This window comes from Rhinopithecus bieti, unplaced genomic scaffold (genome assembly GCF_001698545.2).
Source record: "Rhinopithecus bieti isolate Rb0 unplaced genomic scaffold, ASM169854v2 scaffold_31548, whole genome shotgun sequence".
Classification (NCBI taxonomy): Eukaryota; Metazoa; Chordata; class Mammalia; order Primates; family Cercopithecidae; genus Rhinopithecus; species Rhinopithecus bieti.
In genome coordinates this window covers 6,438,673-6,460,406 of record NW_016814470.1, presented here as the reverse complement: position 1 = coordinate 6,460,406, position 21,734 = coordinate 6,438,673, and the positions used below count along the sequence as shown (strand labels likewise).

General features: G+C 48.1%; 1 protein-coding gene across 5 annotated transcripts in view; it reads right to left on the bottom strand.

The window, feature by feature from the left end:
- PARP16 (poly(ADP-ribose) polymerase family member 16) overlaps positions 1-21,734 on the bottom strand; it is a 58,223-nt gene that overhangs the window by 27,328 nt on the left and 9,161 nt on the right. For 4 of the 5 annotated variants that reach the window (XR_001881322.1, XR_001881321.1, XR_001881323.1 and 1 more), the window contains exons 2-4: positions 9,993-10,130; positions 5,922-6,128; positions 2,191-2,362 (exon numbers count right to left, since the gene is read on the bottom strand). Coding sequence is in view for 2 of the 5 variants with exons in the window: in XM_017851195.1 (XP_017706684.1) it covers positions 2,191-2,362; positions 5,922-6,128; positions 9,993-10,130 (517 nt within the window). In the remaining 3 variants the exon portion in view is untranslated. The remainder of the gene's footprint in view (positions 1-2,190; positions 2,363-5,921; positions 6,129-9,992; positions 10,131-21,734) is intronic. The other variant, XM_017851196.1, reaches the window with a different exon arrangement.

Genomic DNA, 21,734 nt, shown 5'->3' with positions numbered 1-21,734 from the left:
TTTTGAGATGGAGTCTCGCTTTTATTGTCCAGGCTGGAGTGCAACATCACAGTCTCGGCTTACTAAAAACCCCCGCCAACCCCCTTACATGCCATCCAGGTCAACCAAGTCCTGGCCCCTCCCCACCCTCTTTTTTTTGAGACAGAGTCCCTCTGCCACCCAGGCTGGAGTGCAATGATGCGATCTCCACTCACTGCAACCACTGCATCATGATTTCAAGTTATTCTCGGTGCCTCAGCCTCCCTAGTTGCTGGGATTACAGGCCCCCGCTGCCACACCCGACTAATTTTTATATTTTTAGTGGTTTTGTATTTTTAGTAGAGATGGGGTTTCGCAGTGTTGGCCAGGCTGGTCTCAAACTCCTGGCCTCAGGTGATCTGCCCACCTCCGCCCCCCAAAGTGCTGGGGTTACAGATGTGAGCCACTGCGCCTGGCCCCATGGCCCCTTTTAAGCCTTCACTTTCTGCTGAGAAAGCTGAAGTGGTTTCCTTAAGGCAGGAGACTGTACTGCTTCTCCTTAGCCAAGCTCTGGAATAGTCTTTTTTTTTTTAAGATAGAGCTTTGCTCTTGTCATCCAGGCTGGAGTGCAGTGGCGCGATCTCAGCCCACTGCAACCTCTGCCTCCCAGGTTCAAGCAGTTCTCTTGCCTCAGCCTCCCAAGTAGCTGGGATTACAGGCGCCTGCCACCACTCCCGGCTAATTTTTGTATTTTCAGTAGAAACGGGGTTTCACCATATTGGCCAGGCTGGTCTCAAACTCCTGACACCTCAGGTGATCGGCCTGCCTCAGCCTCCCAAAGTGCTGGGATTACAGGCGTGAGCCACTGCACCCGGGCTTAACAGGCATTTTAAATGAACCATTCTGGATCTGAGATTCTTAGAACATTTATCTTCCACCCTTCGTACCAAGACTTGTTTTAAAACAAACAAATAACCCTTTTCTTTTAATAACACAAAAAAGCTCTACAAAAAACAAAGAAGACCAAAGCTGCGTGACAGCAGAGGTTGGAAGATTTTGTTGTTTAATGTCACGGTTTGCAAACTTCCTAACAATTATAAATGCAAATATCCATGACGTCTGGTTTGGAGGGTGGTGTCAGACCTGGGCCTGTATCTCAGAATTTCAGTTGTTTTACATTAGAGGCCAAAACAGTTTTCTGAATTCTCTTGGAACCAACAAGCCAGATCTTTCTCTTTTTTTTTTGAAGTCTTGCTCTGTTGCCCAGGCTAGAGTGCAGTGGCACGATCTTGGCTCACGGGAACCTCTGCCTCCTGGGATCAAGCGAATCTCATGCCTCAGTCTCCCAAGTAGCTGGGACCATAGGCACATGCCACCACACCCAGCTCATGTTTTTATTTTAGTAGAGTGGGGGTTTCACCACGTTGGCCAGGTTGGTCACAAACTTCTGACCTCAGGTGATCCGCCCGACTTGGCCTCCCAAAGTGCTGGGATTACAGGCGTGAGCCACCGTGCCCGGCCCCAACAAGCCAGCTCTGGAGACTGGAATGACAGTTCTGTAACTCTTCTGCCTTTAAGGAGAGCCACACAGTGGTGGGGGGAGACAAGGCGAACAGTCTCAGGGACACAGTAGGGGAGCGGGAGGAGGCAGCTGGCTAGTCATCACTCTGGAGAGCCCAGGACTCCCCAGCGCCTTGGCTGCCCTTCACATCCTGGAGGGCTCTGGCACACGCCGGTGCAGATCGGAGGGTCTGGACCCAGCGTCCTTTGCTTCATTTAGCAAATATTTATTGAATATCAAGTACGTACCAAGGCTTTCTGCTGATACCAGGTGCCCAAGAATGAACAAGACCTCATTCCTACCTTCAAGCGGCCCATGCACTGGCCTCATCATTCCTTTTTTAAAAACATAAAATCTCTCCTCCTCCTGCAAAGCTTTCCCTGGCTGTTTGGACCCACCATGATTACTACTTCCTCTGAGCTGCCTCTGTGGACCTCATCAGCCTCCTTACCTGGCACCCCCTACCTAACCCCTTGTAGTGAATGGTCTCCATTGTGTGTTCAGTCCTAAGAAAACTGCTCACTCCTTGGGCAGGACCCTGTCCGGCACTGCCCTGGATCCAGCCCAACCCTTGGGCATGCAATGGGTGCTCTACCCAACAGCTGGGCCAGCAAGAGCCTGTACACCCAACAGAGGCCTGTAACCCAGGTCTGGGCCAAGTGCTCACTCACCCTTCTTCTTGGTTTGGCACTTGACGTCCGGATGGTCAATGACCTCACACACAGCCACACAGCTAAGGATGGGGCCGAGGAGGCTGTGCTGCCACCCGTGGCCGTGGGGGCTGTATATGAGGGCCAGGCTCAAGTCACTGGTGAGGTAGGTCCCCTCTCCGAACAAGGATGTCTGCAATAACAAGGCCAATGGAAAAGAAACACAGATGGGTGAATGTACAGCGGCACAACACGACGACACAGGTCTCTCTTCAAGAGTCGTAAACACAAAATTTATAACCCCCCTTTTCTCCCCCAGCAAGACACAGGATCAAATAATCCTGTGATATCATCTTAGGGTTATTACTAAACACATTCCTGCCTGACAACAGTTTAACTGATTGTGGATTTGGCCATCTGGCCTGGCAAACTAGCAGTTCCTTGTGGTCAAGGCTGAGTGAGAAAAGCATAGGTATAAGCATCCAAACCGACCTCGGTTTGAATCCTCCAGCAAGTGGCAAGTTATATAAACTCTCTGTGTCTCAGTTTCTAGATCTACAAAATAATGTTACTAGTAGCTCCTTTACAAGGTTGCCAGTGAGGATTAAATAAGGCAATATATATAAAAGAGTGGGATACCTGGCACATGTAAATAAATGAGGGGCCAGTACTCCATTGCAGGCTTTTATGTTCTAGTATATAAAGTAATTCCTGTTACATGAATGCAGTAAGCATGGTTACTCTGATGGGCTTGAAATGCAAAGTCACACCCTTAGGTACAGGTAGGGGTCCCACCTGATAAGGGAGGTAATCTGAGTCATTACTTGGAAAATAAATGAGTCTCTCACAAATAAAGAAAACAAAATTAAAATAAATAAGTTAGAAATTAGTCTCTTAGACCAGAAACTGTAACCAAATGAGGGTTACATGCAGGGCAAGGTACGTCTTACTCTTTGTATTGGTGTTGACCCAGAAAACATCTAAAAATCTAGGCAGCATCTCCCTAGTGGTGCCCTCCATGAGGAAGCATGCCAGGTGAAGGGCCTGTAAGTTGAGGCTACAGCAGGCATAGTGAACACATCTTTGCCCATGGTAGATGACCAGTAATCAACCACAATCACTAACACAGTAATATCAAGCATGGCACTTATTCCTAATGATCCAGAATCCTCAACTGAACATTCCAGGTAGCTGCTACCAATGAATGGACATTGACACTCAAGTTGAAATTCAATGGCTATCCCTGGGCCACACGATCAGTATCTCAAGATGGTAAGTGGACTTGAATAGCTTACAGAATATCTTATGCTCTGGAATTGAGAAATGTTCTTTTCAGTGGCACCAGGCTTCCAAAATCCTAAATCTGTTAAATGAAGCTTAGGAGAAATGAAACAAACCTTTGCTTGGCCTTTGGGAAGCTCTTTGCCAAGTTAGGCAGGGTCTCCATCTCTCAAAAGCTGACACAGACCTTCTCCAGTGACAGAAGATCAGATCTTCTCTGATCTGACCCCACAGCCATTCTCTGCTTATGCCATCATGTGTTCACCCTTCCTTGAGAACCCCATGCAAGGCTGCCATGAGCAGTGGTGCACAACAGTGGGAAGCTTGGTGTATCTCTGCCATGAAAACAGTATCAGTATCAACTGGCAGATGGACTCCCTCAAGCAAGCCCTTCATTGAAAACCCAGGCAGAGGAGGCCATAAGAGGATTGATTTGCTTTACCAAAGCATTTTTATAAGATGCCTGTAAGCAGCAAACTCCTTGGGGCACTGAAATAAAGGTTTAGTGTACAAGAGTGTAATCTGCAGGCAACTTCTCCAGGCCAGCACCAGTGTAAAGCGGAAGCCCCCTGGATTCCAGTACCCTGGACATAATGGTACGCTGAGAGCTAGTGGTGGACTGAGAGACAGTGACTAACTGTCATCCTTTTACACTAACAAGCCCGTCATCCTTAGCAAAACCCAAAGACATTAATCAGATACAACAGGGAAATGTCTCCAGTCTCAGGGCGGCAGCAGCCACAACTGAGCCCATGGCTCATGGAGCCAGCTCGTCACAGACAAGGCAGATACTGCCATGACTGGGGGAAAGGCCTGAAGCTCCTCCAACTACCCTAGGTGCCCATCCATCAGCATATAAAAGCAGCAACCTCTTCCTTGGTACTTAGTACACAAAGAGCCCTTTGCCTACATGAACTGTTTCAATCCTCTGACATATGAGAAGGAGGGTAATGGTGTCCTTTTTCACAGATGAAGAACCTGAGACTCAGAGTTTAATTTACCTCAGGGCCATAGAGTTGCTAAATAAATCTCTGTAGCTCCAGGGTCTGTCTGTAATGCTGTCTTTATGCCTGAAGGGTAAAATAAATGCCTACAGAGAAGTGGGTAGGTGACTCTGTTTTGACTCAAAAATGGGACAAAAGAAGCTCAAGCCGGGAGGGAAAGGACCCCTGCTCAGTGTATCTTGGCATATCCTTCAGTTTCTCCAAGGGCTGATTTCCTGGAGTGTGGCTCCCAAGGAAAGTGCTTCTCAAACTTCAATGTGCATACAAATCACCTGGGGACCTTGTTAAAGTGTGGATTCCGTTCAGGTGGTCTGGGGCTTGAGATTTGCATTTCCAACGAGCTACCAGGTGATGAAGACGCTGCTGGTCCAGGGAACACACAGAGGAGCTAGGGGTTAGCTACACATTGGGATCACCTGGAGAGCTATTGAAGCAACTGATGCCTATACTCCACTCGGAGATACTGATTTAATCGGTCTGGGATGCAGCCAGGCATCTGAGATTTTTTATTTTATTTATTTTTATTTTTTATTTTTTTGAGCCGGAGTCTCGCTCTGTCCCCCAGGCTGGAGTGCGGTGGCTGGATCTCAGCTCACTGCAAGCTCCGCCTCCCGGATTCCCGCCATTCTCCTGCCTCAGCCTCTCGAGTAGCTGGGACTACAGGCGCCCGCCACCTCGCCCGGCTAGTTTTTAGTATTTTTTAGTAGAGACAGGGTTTCACCGGGTTAGCTAGGATGGTCTCAATCTCCTGACCTCGTGATCCGCCCGTCTCGGCCTCCCAAAGTGCTGGGATTACAGGCTTGAGCCACCGCGCCCGGCCTATTTTTTATTTTTTTTGAGATGGAGTCTCGCTCTGTCACCTAGGCTGGAGTGCAATGGCACGATCTCAGTTCACTGCCACCTCTGCCTCTCAGGTTCAAGCGATTCTCCTGCCTCAGCCTCCTGAGCAGCTGGGACTACAGGCACCCACCACCATGCCTGGCTAACTTTTGTATTTTTATTAGAGATGGGGTTTCCTCACGTTGGCCAGGCTAGTCTCGAACTCCCTCAGCCTCCCAAAGTGCTGGGATTACAGGCGTGAGCCACCAAGCCCGGCCTGGCATCTGGGATTTTTAAAAGCTCCCCGAGTGATTCTAAATATGCAGCCAAGGTCGGGAACTGTCTTTAAATCGATGCTTCTCAAACTATAACCAGTGCAGGAATCACCTAGAGATCTTGTTAAAATGCAGGTTCTGATTCAGAAGGTCTAGAGTGTGCCCAAGATTTTGCATTTTCACAGGCTTCCAGGTGATGCTGCTACTGCTGGTCTGCAGACCACATTTGGAGCCAGAAGGCGATAGTAAACCTACCCACCCCCCCAACTCTACACCCCACCTGCAAACTCCTAGGGTTCTGAATCTCCCCCTCCCCACTCTCCCACCTCCATCCCTACTTCCCCACATCAGCAGGGTGTCCCTTAGGCCCCACCTTGTTCAGATGGCAGTGCAGGCCATTGTGGATAATGGAATGGAAGTTTTCTAGGCGACTACCATGAAAGGCATAGATTAGGTCTCGTTCTCCTTTGGTCTCATAAAATTTGGCGTTGGCTGGGTCAAAGTATTCAATTTCAAACAGGAAGTCCGGTGCGGGAACAGGCGTGTGAGGAGCCCCAGTCAGCTTTTGGATCTTTTCAAACTTGAAAACATGAAGAGGGTCAAAATTTTATTTGGGGAGCTGGTAAATGTGCTGCAAAAATAGCCCCCTAAACCCTCAGGCTTAACTCCCACAGACTCTGCTCATGAGAACAACAGGTTTCATGAGGATAGAGACATAAGCAAACTCAGAGCTTATAGCACAAGACTGCTTTCCTTTAATAACATTTTTCCCGGCCGGGTGCGGTGGCTCATGCCTGTAATCCCAACACTTTGGGAGGCCGAGGCAGGTGAATCATCTGAGGGTCAGGAGTTTGAGACCAGCCTGACCAACATAGTGAACCCCATCTCTGCTAAAAATACAAAATTAGCCAGGTGTGGTGGCTAATTTTAGTCCCAGCTACTTGGGATTTTATAGTCCCAAATAATCCCACCTATTTAGTTCCAGCCCTTTAGTCCCAGCCACTTGGGAGGCTGAGGCACAAGAATCACTTGAACCCAGGAGGTGGAGGTTGCAGTGAGCCGAGATCATGTCACTGCACTCCAGACTGGGCAACAAAAGTGAAACTCCATCTAAAAAAATAATAATAAATAATAACATTTTTTCCCTACAGGAGGCTGAGAAGCATGAATTGTTCCTTCTAAGTGGAGATCACTTCTAATTTTCCTAACACTTTTACATCTATTTCCTGCATTCCATTTTTACAATAATCTCATGATTATTGTAAAAATTCCCTCTCGTCCTTGTCCATGCACCCCTCTGCAATGTGATTTTGCAGGTGGGATTCTACCAAGATCCCATCAAGAGATGGAACTTACTTCTCCACACTTGAAACTATGCTTGGCTATGTGACTTGCTTTGGCCAATGGGACATTAACATATATATGGCAAACAGAGACTTGAGAAGGGCTTATCCTTCCTTGTTTGCTGCTGAGAACCCCTCACCATTGTCCTGGCTTGTCTCCTATGGAGTATGAGTGTCACAGAGGAAGGCTTCCAGCATGGTGGCCATCCCAGCTGAAGCCCCAGAAATGTAAGTGAGGCCACCCTAGCTCATCTAGCCAAGCCCAGAACCACCCAACCAACCTACAAAATCATGAGAAGCAATCAGCATTTGTTGCTGTTGTTTTTGAGACAGGATCTGGCTCTGTCGCCCAGGCTGGAGTACAGCGGTGCGATCATAGCTCATTGCAGCCTTGAACTCCTGGGTTCGAGCAATCCTCTATCTTCAGTTTCTTGAGTAGCTGGATTATAGGTACAACCATTACATGCAACTAAATCTTAATTTTTTCATAGAGAGAGGGTCTTGCTATGTTGCCCAGGCTGGTCTTGAACTCCCAGGCTCAAGCAATACTCCCACCTCAGCCTCCCAAAGTACTAGGATTACAGGCACAAGCCACTGCCCCTAGTCTATTTAAGTGGTTTTTTTCTTTTTTTTTTTTTGAGATGGAGTCTCAGTCTGTCTCTCAGCCTAGAGTGCAGTGGCACCATCTCGGCTCACTGCAGCCTCCACCTCCCAGGTTCAAGCGATTCTCCTGCCTCAGCCTCCCAAGTAGCTGGGATTACAGGCATATGCCACAATGCCTGACTAATTTTTGTATTTTTATTAGAGACAAGGTTTCAAGATGTTGGCCAGGCTGGTCTCGAACTCCTGGCCTCAAGTGATCCACCTGCCTCGGCCTCCCAAAGTGCTGGAATTACAGGCGTGATCTTGTAGAGTTTAGTATTATTTGGAATGGGGACTGTAGACCTGTGAATTTCCTCTCCATAGTGCTTACACCTATAGTCCCAGTTACTCAAGACAAGCCAGGACAATGGGCCATACCTGGCCCATTTTAGTGGTTTTCTTTTTTTCTTTTCTTTTTTTTTTTTTTTTTTGAGACCGAGTCTCTCTGTCGCCCAGGCTGGATGCAGTGGCCGGATCTCCAGCTCACTGCAAGCTCCGCTCCCGGTTTACGCCATTGTCGTGCCTCCAGCCTCCCGGAGTAGCTGGGAACACAGGCGCCAGCCACCTCACCCGGCTAGCTTTTTGGTATTTTTTAGTAGAGACAAGGGTTTCACCGTGTTAGCCAGGAGGTCTCGAACCCTGACCTCGTTGATCCGCCTGTCTCGGCCTCCCAAAGTGCTGGGGATTACAGGCTTGAGCCACCGTGCCCGGCCTTTTTTTTTTTTTTTTTTTTTTGAGATAGAGTCTCGCCACCTTTCGCCCAGGCTGGAGTGCAGTGGCGCGATCTCAACTCACTGCAACCTCCACCTCCCGGCTTCAAGCGATTCTCCTGCCTCAGCCTCCCAAGTAGCTGGGATTACAGGCACCCGCCACCATGCCCAGCTCATTTTTTGTATTTTTAGTAGAGATGGGGTTCCACTATGTTGGCCAGGCTGGTCTCAAACTCCTGACCTCATGATCCGCCTGCCTCGGCCTCCCAAAGTGCAGGGATTTACAGGCATGAGCCACCGTGCCTGCCAGTGGTTTTCAAATAGGTCACAGACCAAAGCCAGTGTATGGCAAAGTTTTCTCTGGATTATGACTGAATGAGCAAAATAAGGGCAATATAACAGATATATTGATGTAAGGTTGCCATGTACCTTTCTTTTGAAGAACAGTTCTTTATTCTGAAGTCAAGGCCATCCTCCTTTCTTAGTACTACAATATCCTTTTATAAAATGATGATACATGGTAGGCTAACATACTTGGGCAATACAAAAAGTTGACAATCCTGGGTCCCAATATTCTACATTTTAACAGAAATTTAACCGGTCCACAATCAAAAGTCTAGGAGCTATTTACTGCCTTATCTACTTTAGCACCCGACATCTAATAGGTGCTTGATGCCCATATTATGAGTGAGGTAAGAATAAATGAAAGAATAAATATGAATTCAACAGATGACAACAGTGAAACCCAGAGATTCACTAGGAATTAGCCACCCAGCCTGGACCTGAATACAGATCTCCTGACTCCTACTCCAGGGCTCTTTATGGTGTTTTAACATCTAACACAGAAGAATGTCCCTTAGATACCAGAATCCAAGGTACCAAATTCTACGCCACATAGGGAAGATGTGTCTTTGGCAGGAGCTTGTAAAACTGAATACTCTTAAATTGAAATGAATTAAGTGATGAATGGTATGGGTAAGGGAAGAGCACAAGAGCAGGAATCAAGTCCTACACCCTGGTCCTTGTCATCCAGCCTGTCCCTGGGAGACCCCAGCCAGGCAAGGTAAACCAAATTATGGAATGTCTGACTCGTGATAGAAACTGTGCTGGGGGGGGTGACACACATTTTATCATTGCCCCACTTGGAGGTAACTAACAGTATCTCAATTAACAAATGGGAAAAAGGAGGCCCTTTTTGACAGAAATGGCATTTGAACCCAGAGCATGAGGTTTTCCACTTCTCTGAGCTCTGCCTCTCCATCTCCTGACAACTGAACCAGATCAGTGTTTCTTAAGGTATGGTCAGGGTCACCCTTATCAGAATTACCAGCGGTGCTTGTTAAATAAAGTGAATCCCAACACATACCAAGCCCTTAGTATGTGCCCTTAGGCATTATTCAAAGTGTGAAAATTCATTCAATTCTCATAGTCAGTGCCCTGAGGGAAGTATACTATTATCATCCTGATTTTACAGATAAGAAAGCGGAGGTACTGAAATGCACCTGGTAGCTACTCAAGGTCACATAGCTGAGATGAGACAGAACTCAGCTTTGTACAGCCAGTGGGAAAGTTCCTGGGCCTGACTCCAGACACAGAAATAGAAAGTCTAAAGGTGAGGACCAGGCATCTGCATTCTCAAGCTGCCCAGGTCACTGGTACACAGGGAAGTCTCAGAGCCACTGGATTCAGTGCTGTCCTAGAGCCCTTAGGCCCCTAAAGTCTGTGATCCTAACAGAAACAAAGTCTCACCTCTGCCTTTCCTGCACTGTGGATTGTCAGGATCTTTGAGGATAAAATCCAGCTCACCAGGTCCCAGGCCCGTTTGTGATTGTCTCCAGAGGACTGGAGAAGTTCTTTCAGGTTAGGTAACTTGCTGGCATCTGCGAGCTGAAGCGACAGAAGAACTTCCATTAGCAAGGATCCCAGACACAGTGATAATCAGGGGCCCTCTAGTGGGAAGCAGGCAACGTTCACTCGTTGCACATCTCAAGGGATCTCCTGAGGAAATTCACAGGTCTACAATCCCCTTTCCAAATAATACTAAACTTTACAAGCTCTAAAATCTGAAAGGTATTTTTTTTTTTGGTGGAGTTTTGTTTTGTTTTTGAGACAGGGTCTCACTCTGTCGCCCAGGCTGGAGAGCAGTGGCATGATCTTGGCTCATTGCAGCCTCTACCTCCTAGGTTCAAGCAATTCTCCCACCTCAGCCTCCTGGGTAGCTGGGACTACAAGCGTGTACCACCACGCCCGGCTACTTTTCATATTTTTTGGTAGAGATGAGGTTTCACCATGTTGGCCAGCCTGGTCTCGAGCTCCTGACCTCCAGTGATCTGCCTGCCTCGGCCTCCCAAAGTGCTGGGATTACAGGCATGAACCACCATGCCCAGCCTTGGTGGTGGTGTTTTTTTTTTTTTAAACTCTTTGGGTACCAAACCTGACCTGAGCTGATGGAGGTTTAATCTTTACCTATCCCCTTCCTGTTAGGATAGATGCATTCTGCTGCAGGAATATTAACATGCCATGAGTATGGCATGCCACCCACTGGAGGTGTGACTGAATACGTGATATACGCATATGTGGGTAAAGCGCTACAGTACAAAGCCTTTTCCCTTCTGTGTGAGAATTAGTTAACTTCTATTAAGTTGTTCCCCTGGAGACTGGATAAAGGTAGTACGACAACTACATATATAACCAGGCAACACCGCTTAAGGTGAAAATGACCCAGCATGGTACCCGGCATCTGGCCTGGGAAGAACTGTAAATGGGGAATGCACAACTTTGGGTTTCCCAGAGTGTGACAATGTTTTGTTGGAACCCTGGCAGCTTTGTTGATGACAATCTCATGAGTGAGACCAGCCTCTGAGGAAAATGGAGCTTCACTTAGGCCAGAGCAGTTCCTGCACCCACCCCATGTGGATTTTGTCAGGCCTCTGAGCCCAAGCCAAGCCATCGCATCCCCTGTGACTTGCACGTATAAGCCTAGATAGCCTGAAGTAATTGAAGAATCACACAAGAAGTGCAAATGCCCTGCCTCGCCTTAACTGATGACATTCCACCACAAAAGAAGTGAAAATGGCCGGTCCTTGCCTTAAGCGATGATATTATCTTGTGAAATTCCTTTTCCTGGCTCATCCTGGCTCAAAAAGCTCCCCCACTGAGCACCTTGTGACCCCCCACTCCTGCCCGCCAGAGAACAACCCCCCTTTGACTGTAATTTTCCTTTACCTACCCAAATCCTATAAAACGGCCCCACCCTTATCTCCCTTCGCTGACTCTCTTTTTGGACTCAGCCCGTCTGCACCCAGGTGAAATAAACAGCCATGTTGCTCACACAAAGCCTGTTTGGTGGTCTCTTCACACGGACGCACATGACAGATTTCATTTTTTTTTTTGAGACGGAGTCTTGCTCTGTCGCCCGGGCTGGAGTGCAGTGGCCGGATCTCAGCTCACTGCACGCTCCGCCTTCCGGGTTTACGCCATTCTCCTGCCTCAGCCTCCCGAGTAGCTGGGACTACAGATGCCTGCCACCTCGCCCGGCTAGCTTTTGTATTTTTTTTAGTAGAGACGGGGTTTCACCGTGTTAGCCAGGATGGTCTCGATCTCCTGACCTCGTGATCCGCCCGTCTCGGCCTCCCAAAGTGCTGGGATTACAGGCTTGAGCCACCGCGCCCGGCCAGATTTCATCTCTTTACTCCCAAGTTTTCACTTCTGGGGGCAAAGACCAGATCTTGGACCTCTATGTGAACCGCTGCAAGGACTTCCACAGAAACAGAATGGCTGATGCTGTGCTGCTGAAAGCTGTCACTAGTCCTAGAGCCTTCAGATTTAGGCTGATGCCCCGTGGGACCTGTGATAGGGCTCAGCCTAGCTGTCATTACAGCACATTATTTACCATTCTAAAATTAGGAAGAATTGGAATCCTGAAACATATTCAGTGCCAGGATTTCTGATAAGGGACTGGGGACCTGGACTAACAGATAGCAACAAAGTATCTGTAGCTTTTGCTCAGAAGTTATGACTGACTAGAGGTCAAACCTCTCCCGCATGGCATTTAAACACCTCTAGCCTAATCTCAACCCCTTACCATCCCCTCCGTCACAGACTGGTGCTATCCAGGAACATGTCCTGTTCCAAGAATATTCCTTCCCCCACCTCTACTACCCGGGCACTTCTGGCCCAAGAGACCGTTTTCTCCTCTAAGTCCCTAAAGCCCATTGCCCCAGTACTCCCTTCCGAGTATGCCCAGACTCCTGGAGGTCAAGAACTGTCTTGTGTATTTCCACTTCTCCTCTTTCCTGGATGCAGAGGAAAGAACATGAACTCTGGAATCAGATCTCAGTTAGAATCTCTGTTGAGCTTCTATCTCCTCTCCAACAAGGGAACCTCACTACCTCCCCATGGGGTTGTCAGGAAATTGAAGAAGGTCACAGAATCTCAGGGCTTGGTCTATATATGTCCAATTCTTTTCTTTCCATTTACATTTCTCCCCAGACAACACTGTCCTCCCAAACCCTGGCAACCTTTCCTTCTGCTTTGCTAGCGATGTAGTTGGCACTTCAAGAATACCTGTGGTGGCCGGGCGTGGTGGCTCACACCCGTAATCCCAGCACTTTGGGAGGCTGGGGGGTGCGGGTCACAAGGTCAAGAGATTAAGACCATCCTGACCAACAGGGTGAAACCTCGTCTCTACTAAAAATACAAAAATTGGCCGGGCGCGGTGGCTCAAGCCTGTAATCCCAGCACTTTGGGGAGGCCGAGGCGGGCGGATCCCCACGAGGTCAGGAGATTGAGACCATCCTGGGCTAACACGGTGAAACCCGTTCTCTTACTAAAAAAAATACAAAAAAACTAGCCGGGCGAGGTGGCGGGCGCCTGTAGTCCCAGCTATTCCGGAGGCTGAAGGCAGGAGGAATGGCGTGACCGGGAGGCGGAAGTTGCAGTGACGCTGAGATCTGGCCCACTGCACTCCAGCCCGGCGACAGAGCAAGACTCCGCCAAAAAAAAAAAAAAAAGAAAAAAAAAATTAGCCAGGTGTGGTGGTGGGTGCCTGTAGTCCCAGCTACTCAGGAGGCTGAGGCAGGAGAATCGCTTGAACCCAGGAGGCTAGAGGTAGCAGTGAGCCAAGATGGCCCCACTGCACTCCAGCCTGGCGACAGAGGGAGACACTGTCTCAAAAAAAAAAAAGAATACCTGTGGTTCTTTTCCATTTTTCTAGAAAATTGTTACTGACTTTGGGAGTTCTTCTTAGCTCTGCAGTTGAAAACTAGAAACAGAGCCAGGTGTGGGGGCTCATGCCTATAATCCCAGCTACTCAGGAGGCTGGGGTGGATTTCTTAAGGCCAGGAGTTAGAGACCAGCCAGGGAAACACAGTGAGATGGCTCCAAAATAAATAAATAAAAGAAAATTAAAACATCTTAGGACCACTTTATTTCTATTTCCAGAGATTCAATCAATAGCCTCATATATTGTAATGAAACTATCTCAGGTCAGGTGCAGTGGCTAATGCCTGTAATCCCAGCACTGGGAGGCTGGGGCGGGTGGATCACCTGAGGCCGGGAGTTCAAACCAGCCTGACCAACATGAGAAACCCCGTCTCTAATAAAGATACAAAATTAGCCGGGCGTAGTGGCACATGCCTGTAATTCCAGTTACTTGGGAGGGAGGCTGAGGCAGGAAAGTCGCTTGAACCCAGGAGGTGGAGGTTGCGGTGATCCGAGACCGCGCCATTGCACTCCAGCCTGGGCAACAAGAGCAAAAGTCAGTCCCCCCAAAAAAAAGAAAAAATAAATTTAAAAAAAACACAATCTCTACAGGCCTCATGAGATATCATTGAAAATCTAATACTTATTTTTGTTTTGTTTTTTTTTTTTTGAGACGGAGTCTCGCTCTGTCACCCAGGCTGAAGTGCAGTGGCCGGATTTCAGCTCACTGCAAGTTCCGCCTCCTGGGTTTACGCCATTCTCCTGCCTCAGCCTCCCGAGTAGCTGCGACTATAGGCACCCACCACCTTGCCCGGCTAGCTTTTTGTATTTTTTAGTAGAGACGGGATTTCACCGGGTTAGCCAGGATGGTCTCGATCTCCTGACCTTGTGACCCGCCCGTCTCGGCCTCCCAAAGTGCTGGGATTACAGGCTTGAGCCACCGCGCCCGGCTGAAAATCTAATATTTATTAAAAGAAAAAAATTTTTTGGAGACAGGGTCATGCTCTGCTGCCCAAGCTGGAGTGCAGTGGCACAAACACGGCTCACTGCAGGATCCATCCCACCCTCACCAGAAGTGATTCTCCCGCATAGCTGGGACTATAGGCACATGCCACCATGCCCAGCTAATTTTTTTTTATTTTTAGTAGAGATGAGGTCTTGCTATGCTGCCCAGGCTGGTCTCAAACTCATGAACTCAAGTGATCCTCCTACTTTTTTTTTTTTTTAAATGTACGTGTGAGCCTGGGCATGGTGCTTTACGCCTGTAATCCCAGCACTTTCTGTAATCCCAGCACTTTAGGAAGCTGAGGTAGGCAGAACTCTCCAGCTCAGGAGCTCAAGACCAGCACAGGCAACATGGCAAAACCGCATCTGCACAAAACAAAACAAAACAAAACAAAACAAGGCCGGGCGCGGTGGCTCAAGCCTGTAATCCCAGCACTTTGGGAGGCCGAGACGGGCGGATCACGAGGTCAGGAGATCAAGACCATCCTGGCTAACATGGTGAAACCCCGTCTCTACTAAAAATACAAAAAGCTAGCCGGGCGACCTCGCGGGCGCCTGTAGTCCCAGCTACTCGGGAGGCTGAGGCAGGAGAATGGCATGAACCCAGGAGGTGGAGCTTGCAGTGAGCTGAGATCCGGCCACTGCACTCCAGCCTGGGCGACAGAGCGAGACTCCGTCTCAAAAAAAAAAAAAACAAAAAAAAAACAAAACAAAATAATCAGCCAGGCATGGTGGTATACACCTATAGTCCCGGCCACTTGGGCTGAGGTGGGAGGATCGCTAGAGCCTGGGAGGTAACAGATGCAGTGAGCCATGATTGTCCTACTGCACTCCAGCCTGGGTGACAGAGTGAAACCCTGTCTCAAAAAAAAAAAAAAAAAAAAGGATGTGTGGAGTGTAAATGCTCCATGAGTATTGGTACTATTTCTATGCCTTGCTTACTGTTCTACCTCGCCTGCTTCACCCCCAGGCTGCATGGCCTTGCGTTATTCAGGGAGCATTTTCTAAGCATCTACTTTGTGCCAGGCCCTGTGCTTTTAGAAGTGGACATTAGATTTAAAATGGGCCCCTTAATCAAGTGGGGAGGCAGAAAGGTAAATAATTATGACTTAAAAGTATTCATTGTCACCGGGCGTGGTGGCTCTCGCCTGTAATCCCAGCACTTCGGGAGGCTGAGGCAGGCGGATCATCTGAGCTCAGGAGTTCAAGACTAGCCTGGCCAACACGACGAAACCCCATCTCTACTAAAAATATAAAAATTAGATGGGCGTGGTGGCAGGCGCCTGTAATTCCAGCTACTCTGGAGGCTGAGGCAGGAGAATCTCTTGAACTCAGGAGGCAGAGGTTGCAGTGAGCCACCACTGCACTCCAGCCTGGGTGACAGAGCGAGACCCTGTCTCAAAAAAACAAAAAGTATTCACTGTCATAACAAAGTTGGATACAAACTACTAAGAGGACAAGGTGGGACTTCTGTTGGGTAGGTGCTAAAGGAAAAGTGGGTGGGGTTGGGACCAGCTTCACCGAGGAGGTACTGTATGATCTGGGTTTGCTACACAAAACCACAGAAGTATGAAAACGCAGCGTGTAGCTGGGGAAGTGGGTGGTGGCATATGGTTAACTGTGCAGTTCTCCCAGGCATCTGGGGCTCTATTCCTCTACTAGCTGTGTGACTTTGAGTGAGATGTTTGACTTCCTGTGTCTCAGCTTTCTCAAATACATAATTGGGATAATATTAGTAGCTACTTCATAGGGTCCCGGTGGAGATTAATCAAGTTAAACAAGTGCTCAAACCAACAGAAAAGTGTTACGTACTCTAATGTTACTGCGACTGCAATGACTGCCATCATTAACAACAGGTGATTCTGTGTGGCTGGAACCTAGAGTGCAGGGAAGTGGTTGCCAAGAGGAACAGTGGGAAGGTGACCTCAAGTGAGGTCATCTCAAATGATCCTGTGAAGGACCTGCACTCCACTTGGGAACCCCAAGTTTTGTTCTGTAGGTTATATACGGAGTCACTGAAGACACATCCCAAACGGTGTACCCTCAGGTAGCTACCCATACAGGATTGCTGCCTGCACAGTCCAAAGGCCACTGATCCCCCTTCCTTCTTTTCTGTTCCTTGTTATCTCAGAGCCAGAGCTGAGTCATCTTCTCTCCCAGGATTACTACTATTCCCATCACTCCTGTCTTCAAATCCCACCTGTGAGCCACAGCCCTTGTCAATAGTCCATATCTGGGCCCACAGAGCCCCACAAAAGGACAGTCAGCTAGCCAGGCGCCTTTCAGGGACTCAGTCTGGACAAAGGGGAGAGACATCTCCCAGCTTCAAGCTGGACCCAGGCCTCTTCCAGGCCCTCCCACTGCATCTGCCCAGACAGGGTCCCTGCTGCATCCTGCCCTCCTGGCTCCCCACCATCTGTCCACACTCTTTAACTCCTCAACTGACCTTCTTTATGTTCCATTTCACTTTTCATGTTACTCTGAAAAATAAATCTGCTTTAACAATTTAATGGGATTCTTCCTCTTGTGACTAAAACCTGTCTGCATTTTAGCAGGGCCTTTTGGGAACCAGGCACACAAGTAGGGTTGCCATTTAAAATACGCTGTGCCCGGTTAAATTTGAATTTCAGATAAACAACAACAGGCCAACGGGCGCGGTGGTCAAGGGGGGGGCCTGTAATCCCAGCACTCTGAAAGAGCGAGACGGGCGGATCACGAGGTCAGGAGATCGGACATCCTTGGCTAAAATGGTGAAACCCCGTCTCTACTAAAAAATACAAAAACTATCTGGCGAGGTGCAGGGTGCCTGTATCCCAGCCTACTCAGGAGGCTGAGGCAGGAGAATGGCATAAACCAGCAGGAGGCAGAGCTTGCAGTGGAGCTGAGATCTGGCCACTGCAGCTCCAGCCCTGGGCGACAGAGCGAGAACTCCATCTCAAAACAACAACAACAACAAACAACAAAGACTTTTTTTTTTTTTTTTTTTTTTTTTTTTTTGAAAGGGCGGAGTCTCGCTCTCTGTCGCCCGGATTAGAGTGCAGTGGCCGATCTCAGCTCACTGCAAGCTCCGCCTCCCAGGTTTACGCCATTCTCCTGCTCAGCTCCCGATGTAGCTGGACTACAGCGCCCGCCACCGTCGCCCGGCTAGTTTTTGGTATTTTTAGTAGAGAGGGGGGTTTCACTGTGTTAGCCAGGATGGTCTCGATCTCCTGACCTTGTGATCCGCCCGTCTCGGCCTCCCAAAGTGCTGGGATTACAGGCTTGAGCCACCGCGCCCGGCCCCAAGACCCTTTTTTTTTTTAAAAGACAGGGGGAGGGGGTCTCATTCTGTCACCGCAGGCTGGAGTGCATGCAAGATCAACAGCTCACAGCAGCATCGACCTTCCGGGCTTCAAGCAAGCCTCCCACCTCAGCCTTCAGAGTACTGGGACTAAAGGGTATGTGACATCAGTGCCAGCTAATATTTTGTAGAGAACAGCGGTTTCCACCTGTTGCCCACGCTGGTCTCAAAACTCTGGGCTCATGCATCCACCAGCCTCAGCCTCCACGAAAGTGCCGGGATTACAGGCCATAGCGCACTGTGTTCAGTCAATCACAATATTTTTTTTAGTATAAATAACCCATGCAATATTTGGACACATTTATACTTAAATCCCAGCACGTTGGGAGGTGAGGCGGGTGTATACCTAAGATCAGGACTTTAAGCCAGCCTGTTAACATCGTGAAACCCTGGTCCCCTACTAAAATACAAAAAATTACCAGGCGTGTGGCGGCACTTTAATCCCAGCTACTTTGGGAGGCTGAGGCAGGAGAATCGCTTGACGGGGAGGTGGATGTTGCAGTGAGCCAGATCACGCCACTGGCACTCCACCTGGGCAACAAGAGTGAAACCTTCATCTTAAAAAAAAAAAAAAAAAAAAAAAAAACTTTATTGGTTGCTCAGCTGAAATTCAAATTTAACTAGGTGGCTTATATTTTTATTTGCTAAATCTAGTACTCCTACCCTTAATAAGGCCCTTAGGAATCCAGTCTGGCCTCTTTGCCTAATAGTACTTCCTGCCACCAGCTCCCTCCCCAACCCCAATGCTATTCCAAGTGACCTACGGCTTTCTTCCTCTGTGCTTCTGTGGCTGCCTAGCATGACATCCCATTGAGTCTTCAAGGCCAGCAATCACCTCCCATGTGAAGCCTTCCCTGACCACCTACAACCTCTGTACTCAAAAACTGTGTTCTATGTTCAACAATTACAGCAGAGCCCCATGTTGGTACCTGACCCTCTGGGGCCAACTCAAATCTGGTTGGGACAAACACTCCCTGAGGCCAACCACATCTTACTTACCCTGGAGCCCCATGCCAGCCTGGAACCTGGCATGAAGTTAAGAACAAAGAGTAATAGCAACTATTTATTTGAACCCTTACAGGTGCCAGCCACCAGAATAAATGCTTTGCATGAATTTATTCTGTTATCTCGTGTTATTCTCACAACCTATTTTGAAGATGAGGAAACTGAGGCTTGGAGATGCTAAGCACCTTGCCTAGGGGCACACAGCTATTCTGTGGCAGGGCAGGGATATGAAGCCAGGGGGCCCGACTCCGGAGTCTATTCTCCTGCCATACCCTTCTACCAAACGAATGGAGAAATTTAGTAGTGGACTGAGTATTTTAGCCCAAAGGAACAATTCTGGCAGAACTTTTAAGAGGCTGCTTTGGGAAGCTAATTAGATATGATATTGGAATTCCCCCCAATCCCAAAATAATACAACTGAGACAGCCACTGGCTGTGCCTAAACCAAAGGTAGGGAGAAAGATGTATGTGATATGTAGTATAGGGGTATGTGGAAGAAATCACCATCCAGGCAAGCATTCTGAATCACACTTCAGTATATGGCAGTGGAAGTCATTTGCCAACTGGTCCAGAAGAATAATTGTTGAAGAGGAAGGCAGGCATTTCCAGGGATGGGGAGGGTTTCCCACTCCAGGTGGGAAAGAGCATGGCAGATGGGCAGAGAAGTGAGCAGAGTGTGTCCCAAAAAGTGCTCCTAGGCTCAAATGTTCCCCAGGGCCTGAGAGGTAAAGAAAATGAGTAACAGGGGAGTCCGGGAAAGAGTTGTGAAGACTGTTGAACTGGTGACTCTGGCCTCCATTAATAGCTAAGGCCAACCAACCCTCAGCTCCAACTTCTTCCTGCCCTAGGGCAACCTCCACCAAAGGCGGCAAGGCCTCCGATTTTTGTTTCAAAAAGAAATCAACAAGCTGTCTTTTTAATTTCCCAATTTCTAAAAAGCTAGAGGACAAACAAAATCCATCAGCTCACAGGCAACACATCTGCAGCCTCTGCTATGGGGAATAAGGAAGGATATAGCTGGAGAGATAGTTGGGGGAATCTGAATGGTGAGCAGAGCTGAGAGTTTCAGGGGTTTGGGAAGAGAAGCCTCTTAGGAAAGAGGTAGTTTGGGTGAACAGGCCTCATGGAGGAAAGAGAGGACCAATGAGCTACAAAGAGGCAACTCAACCTCCTTGCTTTGAGCTGGAGCAATCACCTTGATCACAAGCTCCTGGGGAGGAGGCAGCCCAGGAATCTGTGTTTACAGATGTGGGTACAAGTGATTCTTAACAGGAAAAGCTGGAGATACTCAGGTTTTGATCTTAGACAATGTTGTCCTAGAAAGTTGTGGCAGCAGGAAAGAACAAACATCTGAAAAACATACTTGTCTAGGAAAGTGTCAGTGGCCATAGTTACTAGATGTGGGTGGAGGTGCTGCGAAGGAAATGAACCAAAAGTCTGCCAAGGTCACCATTTTCGGGACCATGGTGACACCCAGAACAGTGGGGCAGGTGGGATGATTGGAGCTGGGAGGCTGCTGAGATGAAGGCTGAAGAGGTGGATACCGCAGGTACAATTTGCTTTGCACAAACCTACAGTATGAAAGGCCAGATTTGCCAAAACAGATTAGGGATCAGAGTCTACAAAAGAACTCTTCACAGGAGGAGCCAGCATGGGGACCCTAAAGGGTTCTCCTAGGAACTTTTAAAAGTCCCAGTGCCTGGCAGCAAGAGTGGTGTGCCATCACCACATCTAGTGATTAGCTGACGATGATGAAGATAATAATAAAATCTACAACCCTGAGTTGTTAGGAGGACTAAATGAGCTACGTGTAGAAACAGCTCAGGACAGTGCCACACAAACAGTAAGTGCTATTAGTGGGGTACAGGTGTTGGTTGCTATATTATCAATCAAATGCTCCCTCTCTGCTGCTCACCAATCTGCTAAGGAAAGGTCTGCATTTCTGGGATGGTTGGGAAAGAAAGAGATGGCTAGTCCTGGAGGGATGGATCCCACCCCTTCATCCTCCATATCACCATCCCATTAGCTGATATCTTTCTAGACACATACCTACCCACTGACAGTCACATCATATTACATGTATCTATGTCTGTACTCGTATACTTTCAGACCTGTGTACTTTTTCTCCTCCACTCTTCAGATGCCATCTTTGAGAGGAGCAGAGAAATAAAAAGGTAATCTGAGGGACCAAGAATCTTACCTTGAGATATCAAGTATAGACCTAATAGGCACTTTTATTATTAACAAATCTAATTGTTATCATTTCCTTACCATCCAGCAGTTACGGATGCTCATGAAAATAATCAAATCAGTTAATAGAAAAATAGAAAAGCTACATATTATCTGTAAGTAAACAAACAAAAAATCTCAATGCCCAGGCTGCACTTCAAACCAATCAAATCAGAATCTCTGAGGATGGGGCTCGGACGTCAGGGGTTTTTTCCTTAGTTTCCCACGTGATTTCAATGACAGTCAAGGCTGAGGATTGTAAAGAATGATCTTTCCAAACTGGGCTCAGTGGCACAACTCCTGCTTGAGACCAGGAGTTTGTAGACCAGCCTAGGCAACATAGCGAGACTCCTGCCTTTTTTCTTTTAATCCAATAATAATAATAATAATAATGATCTTCCCCAGTTAATGTCAATATTCAACTTCCAATATGGAAATAAGCATTGAAAGCCTTCCTTAGAAAGGTTAGCCATAAGCCAGGCACGGTGGCTCACACCTATAATCCCAGCACTTTGGAAGGCTGAGACAGGCGGATTGCTTGAGTCCAGGAGTTTGAGACCAGCCTGGGCAACATGGTGAAACCCCATCTCTACTAAAAATACAAAAATTGGCCGGGCGTGGTGGCTCACACCTGTAATCCCAGGACTTTGGGAAGCCGAGGCAGGCAGATCACGAGGTCAGGAGATCGAGACCATCCTGGCGAACACGGT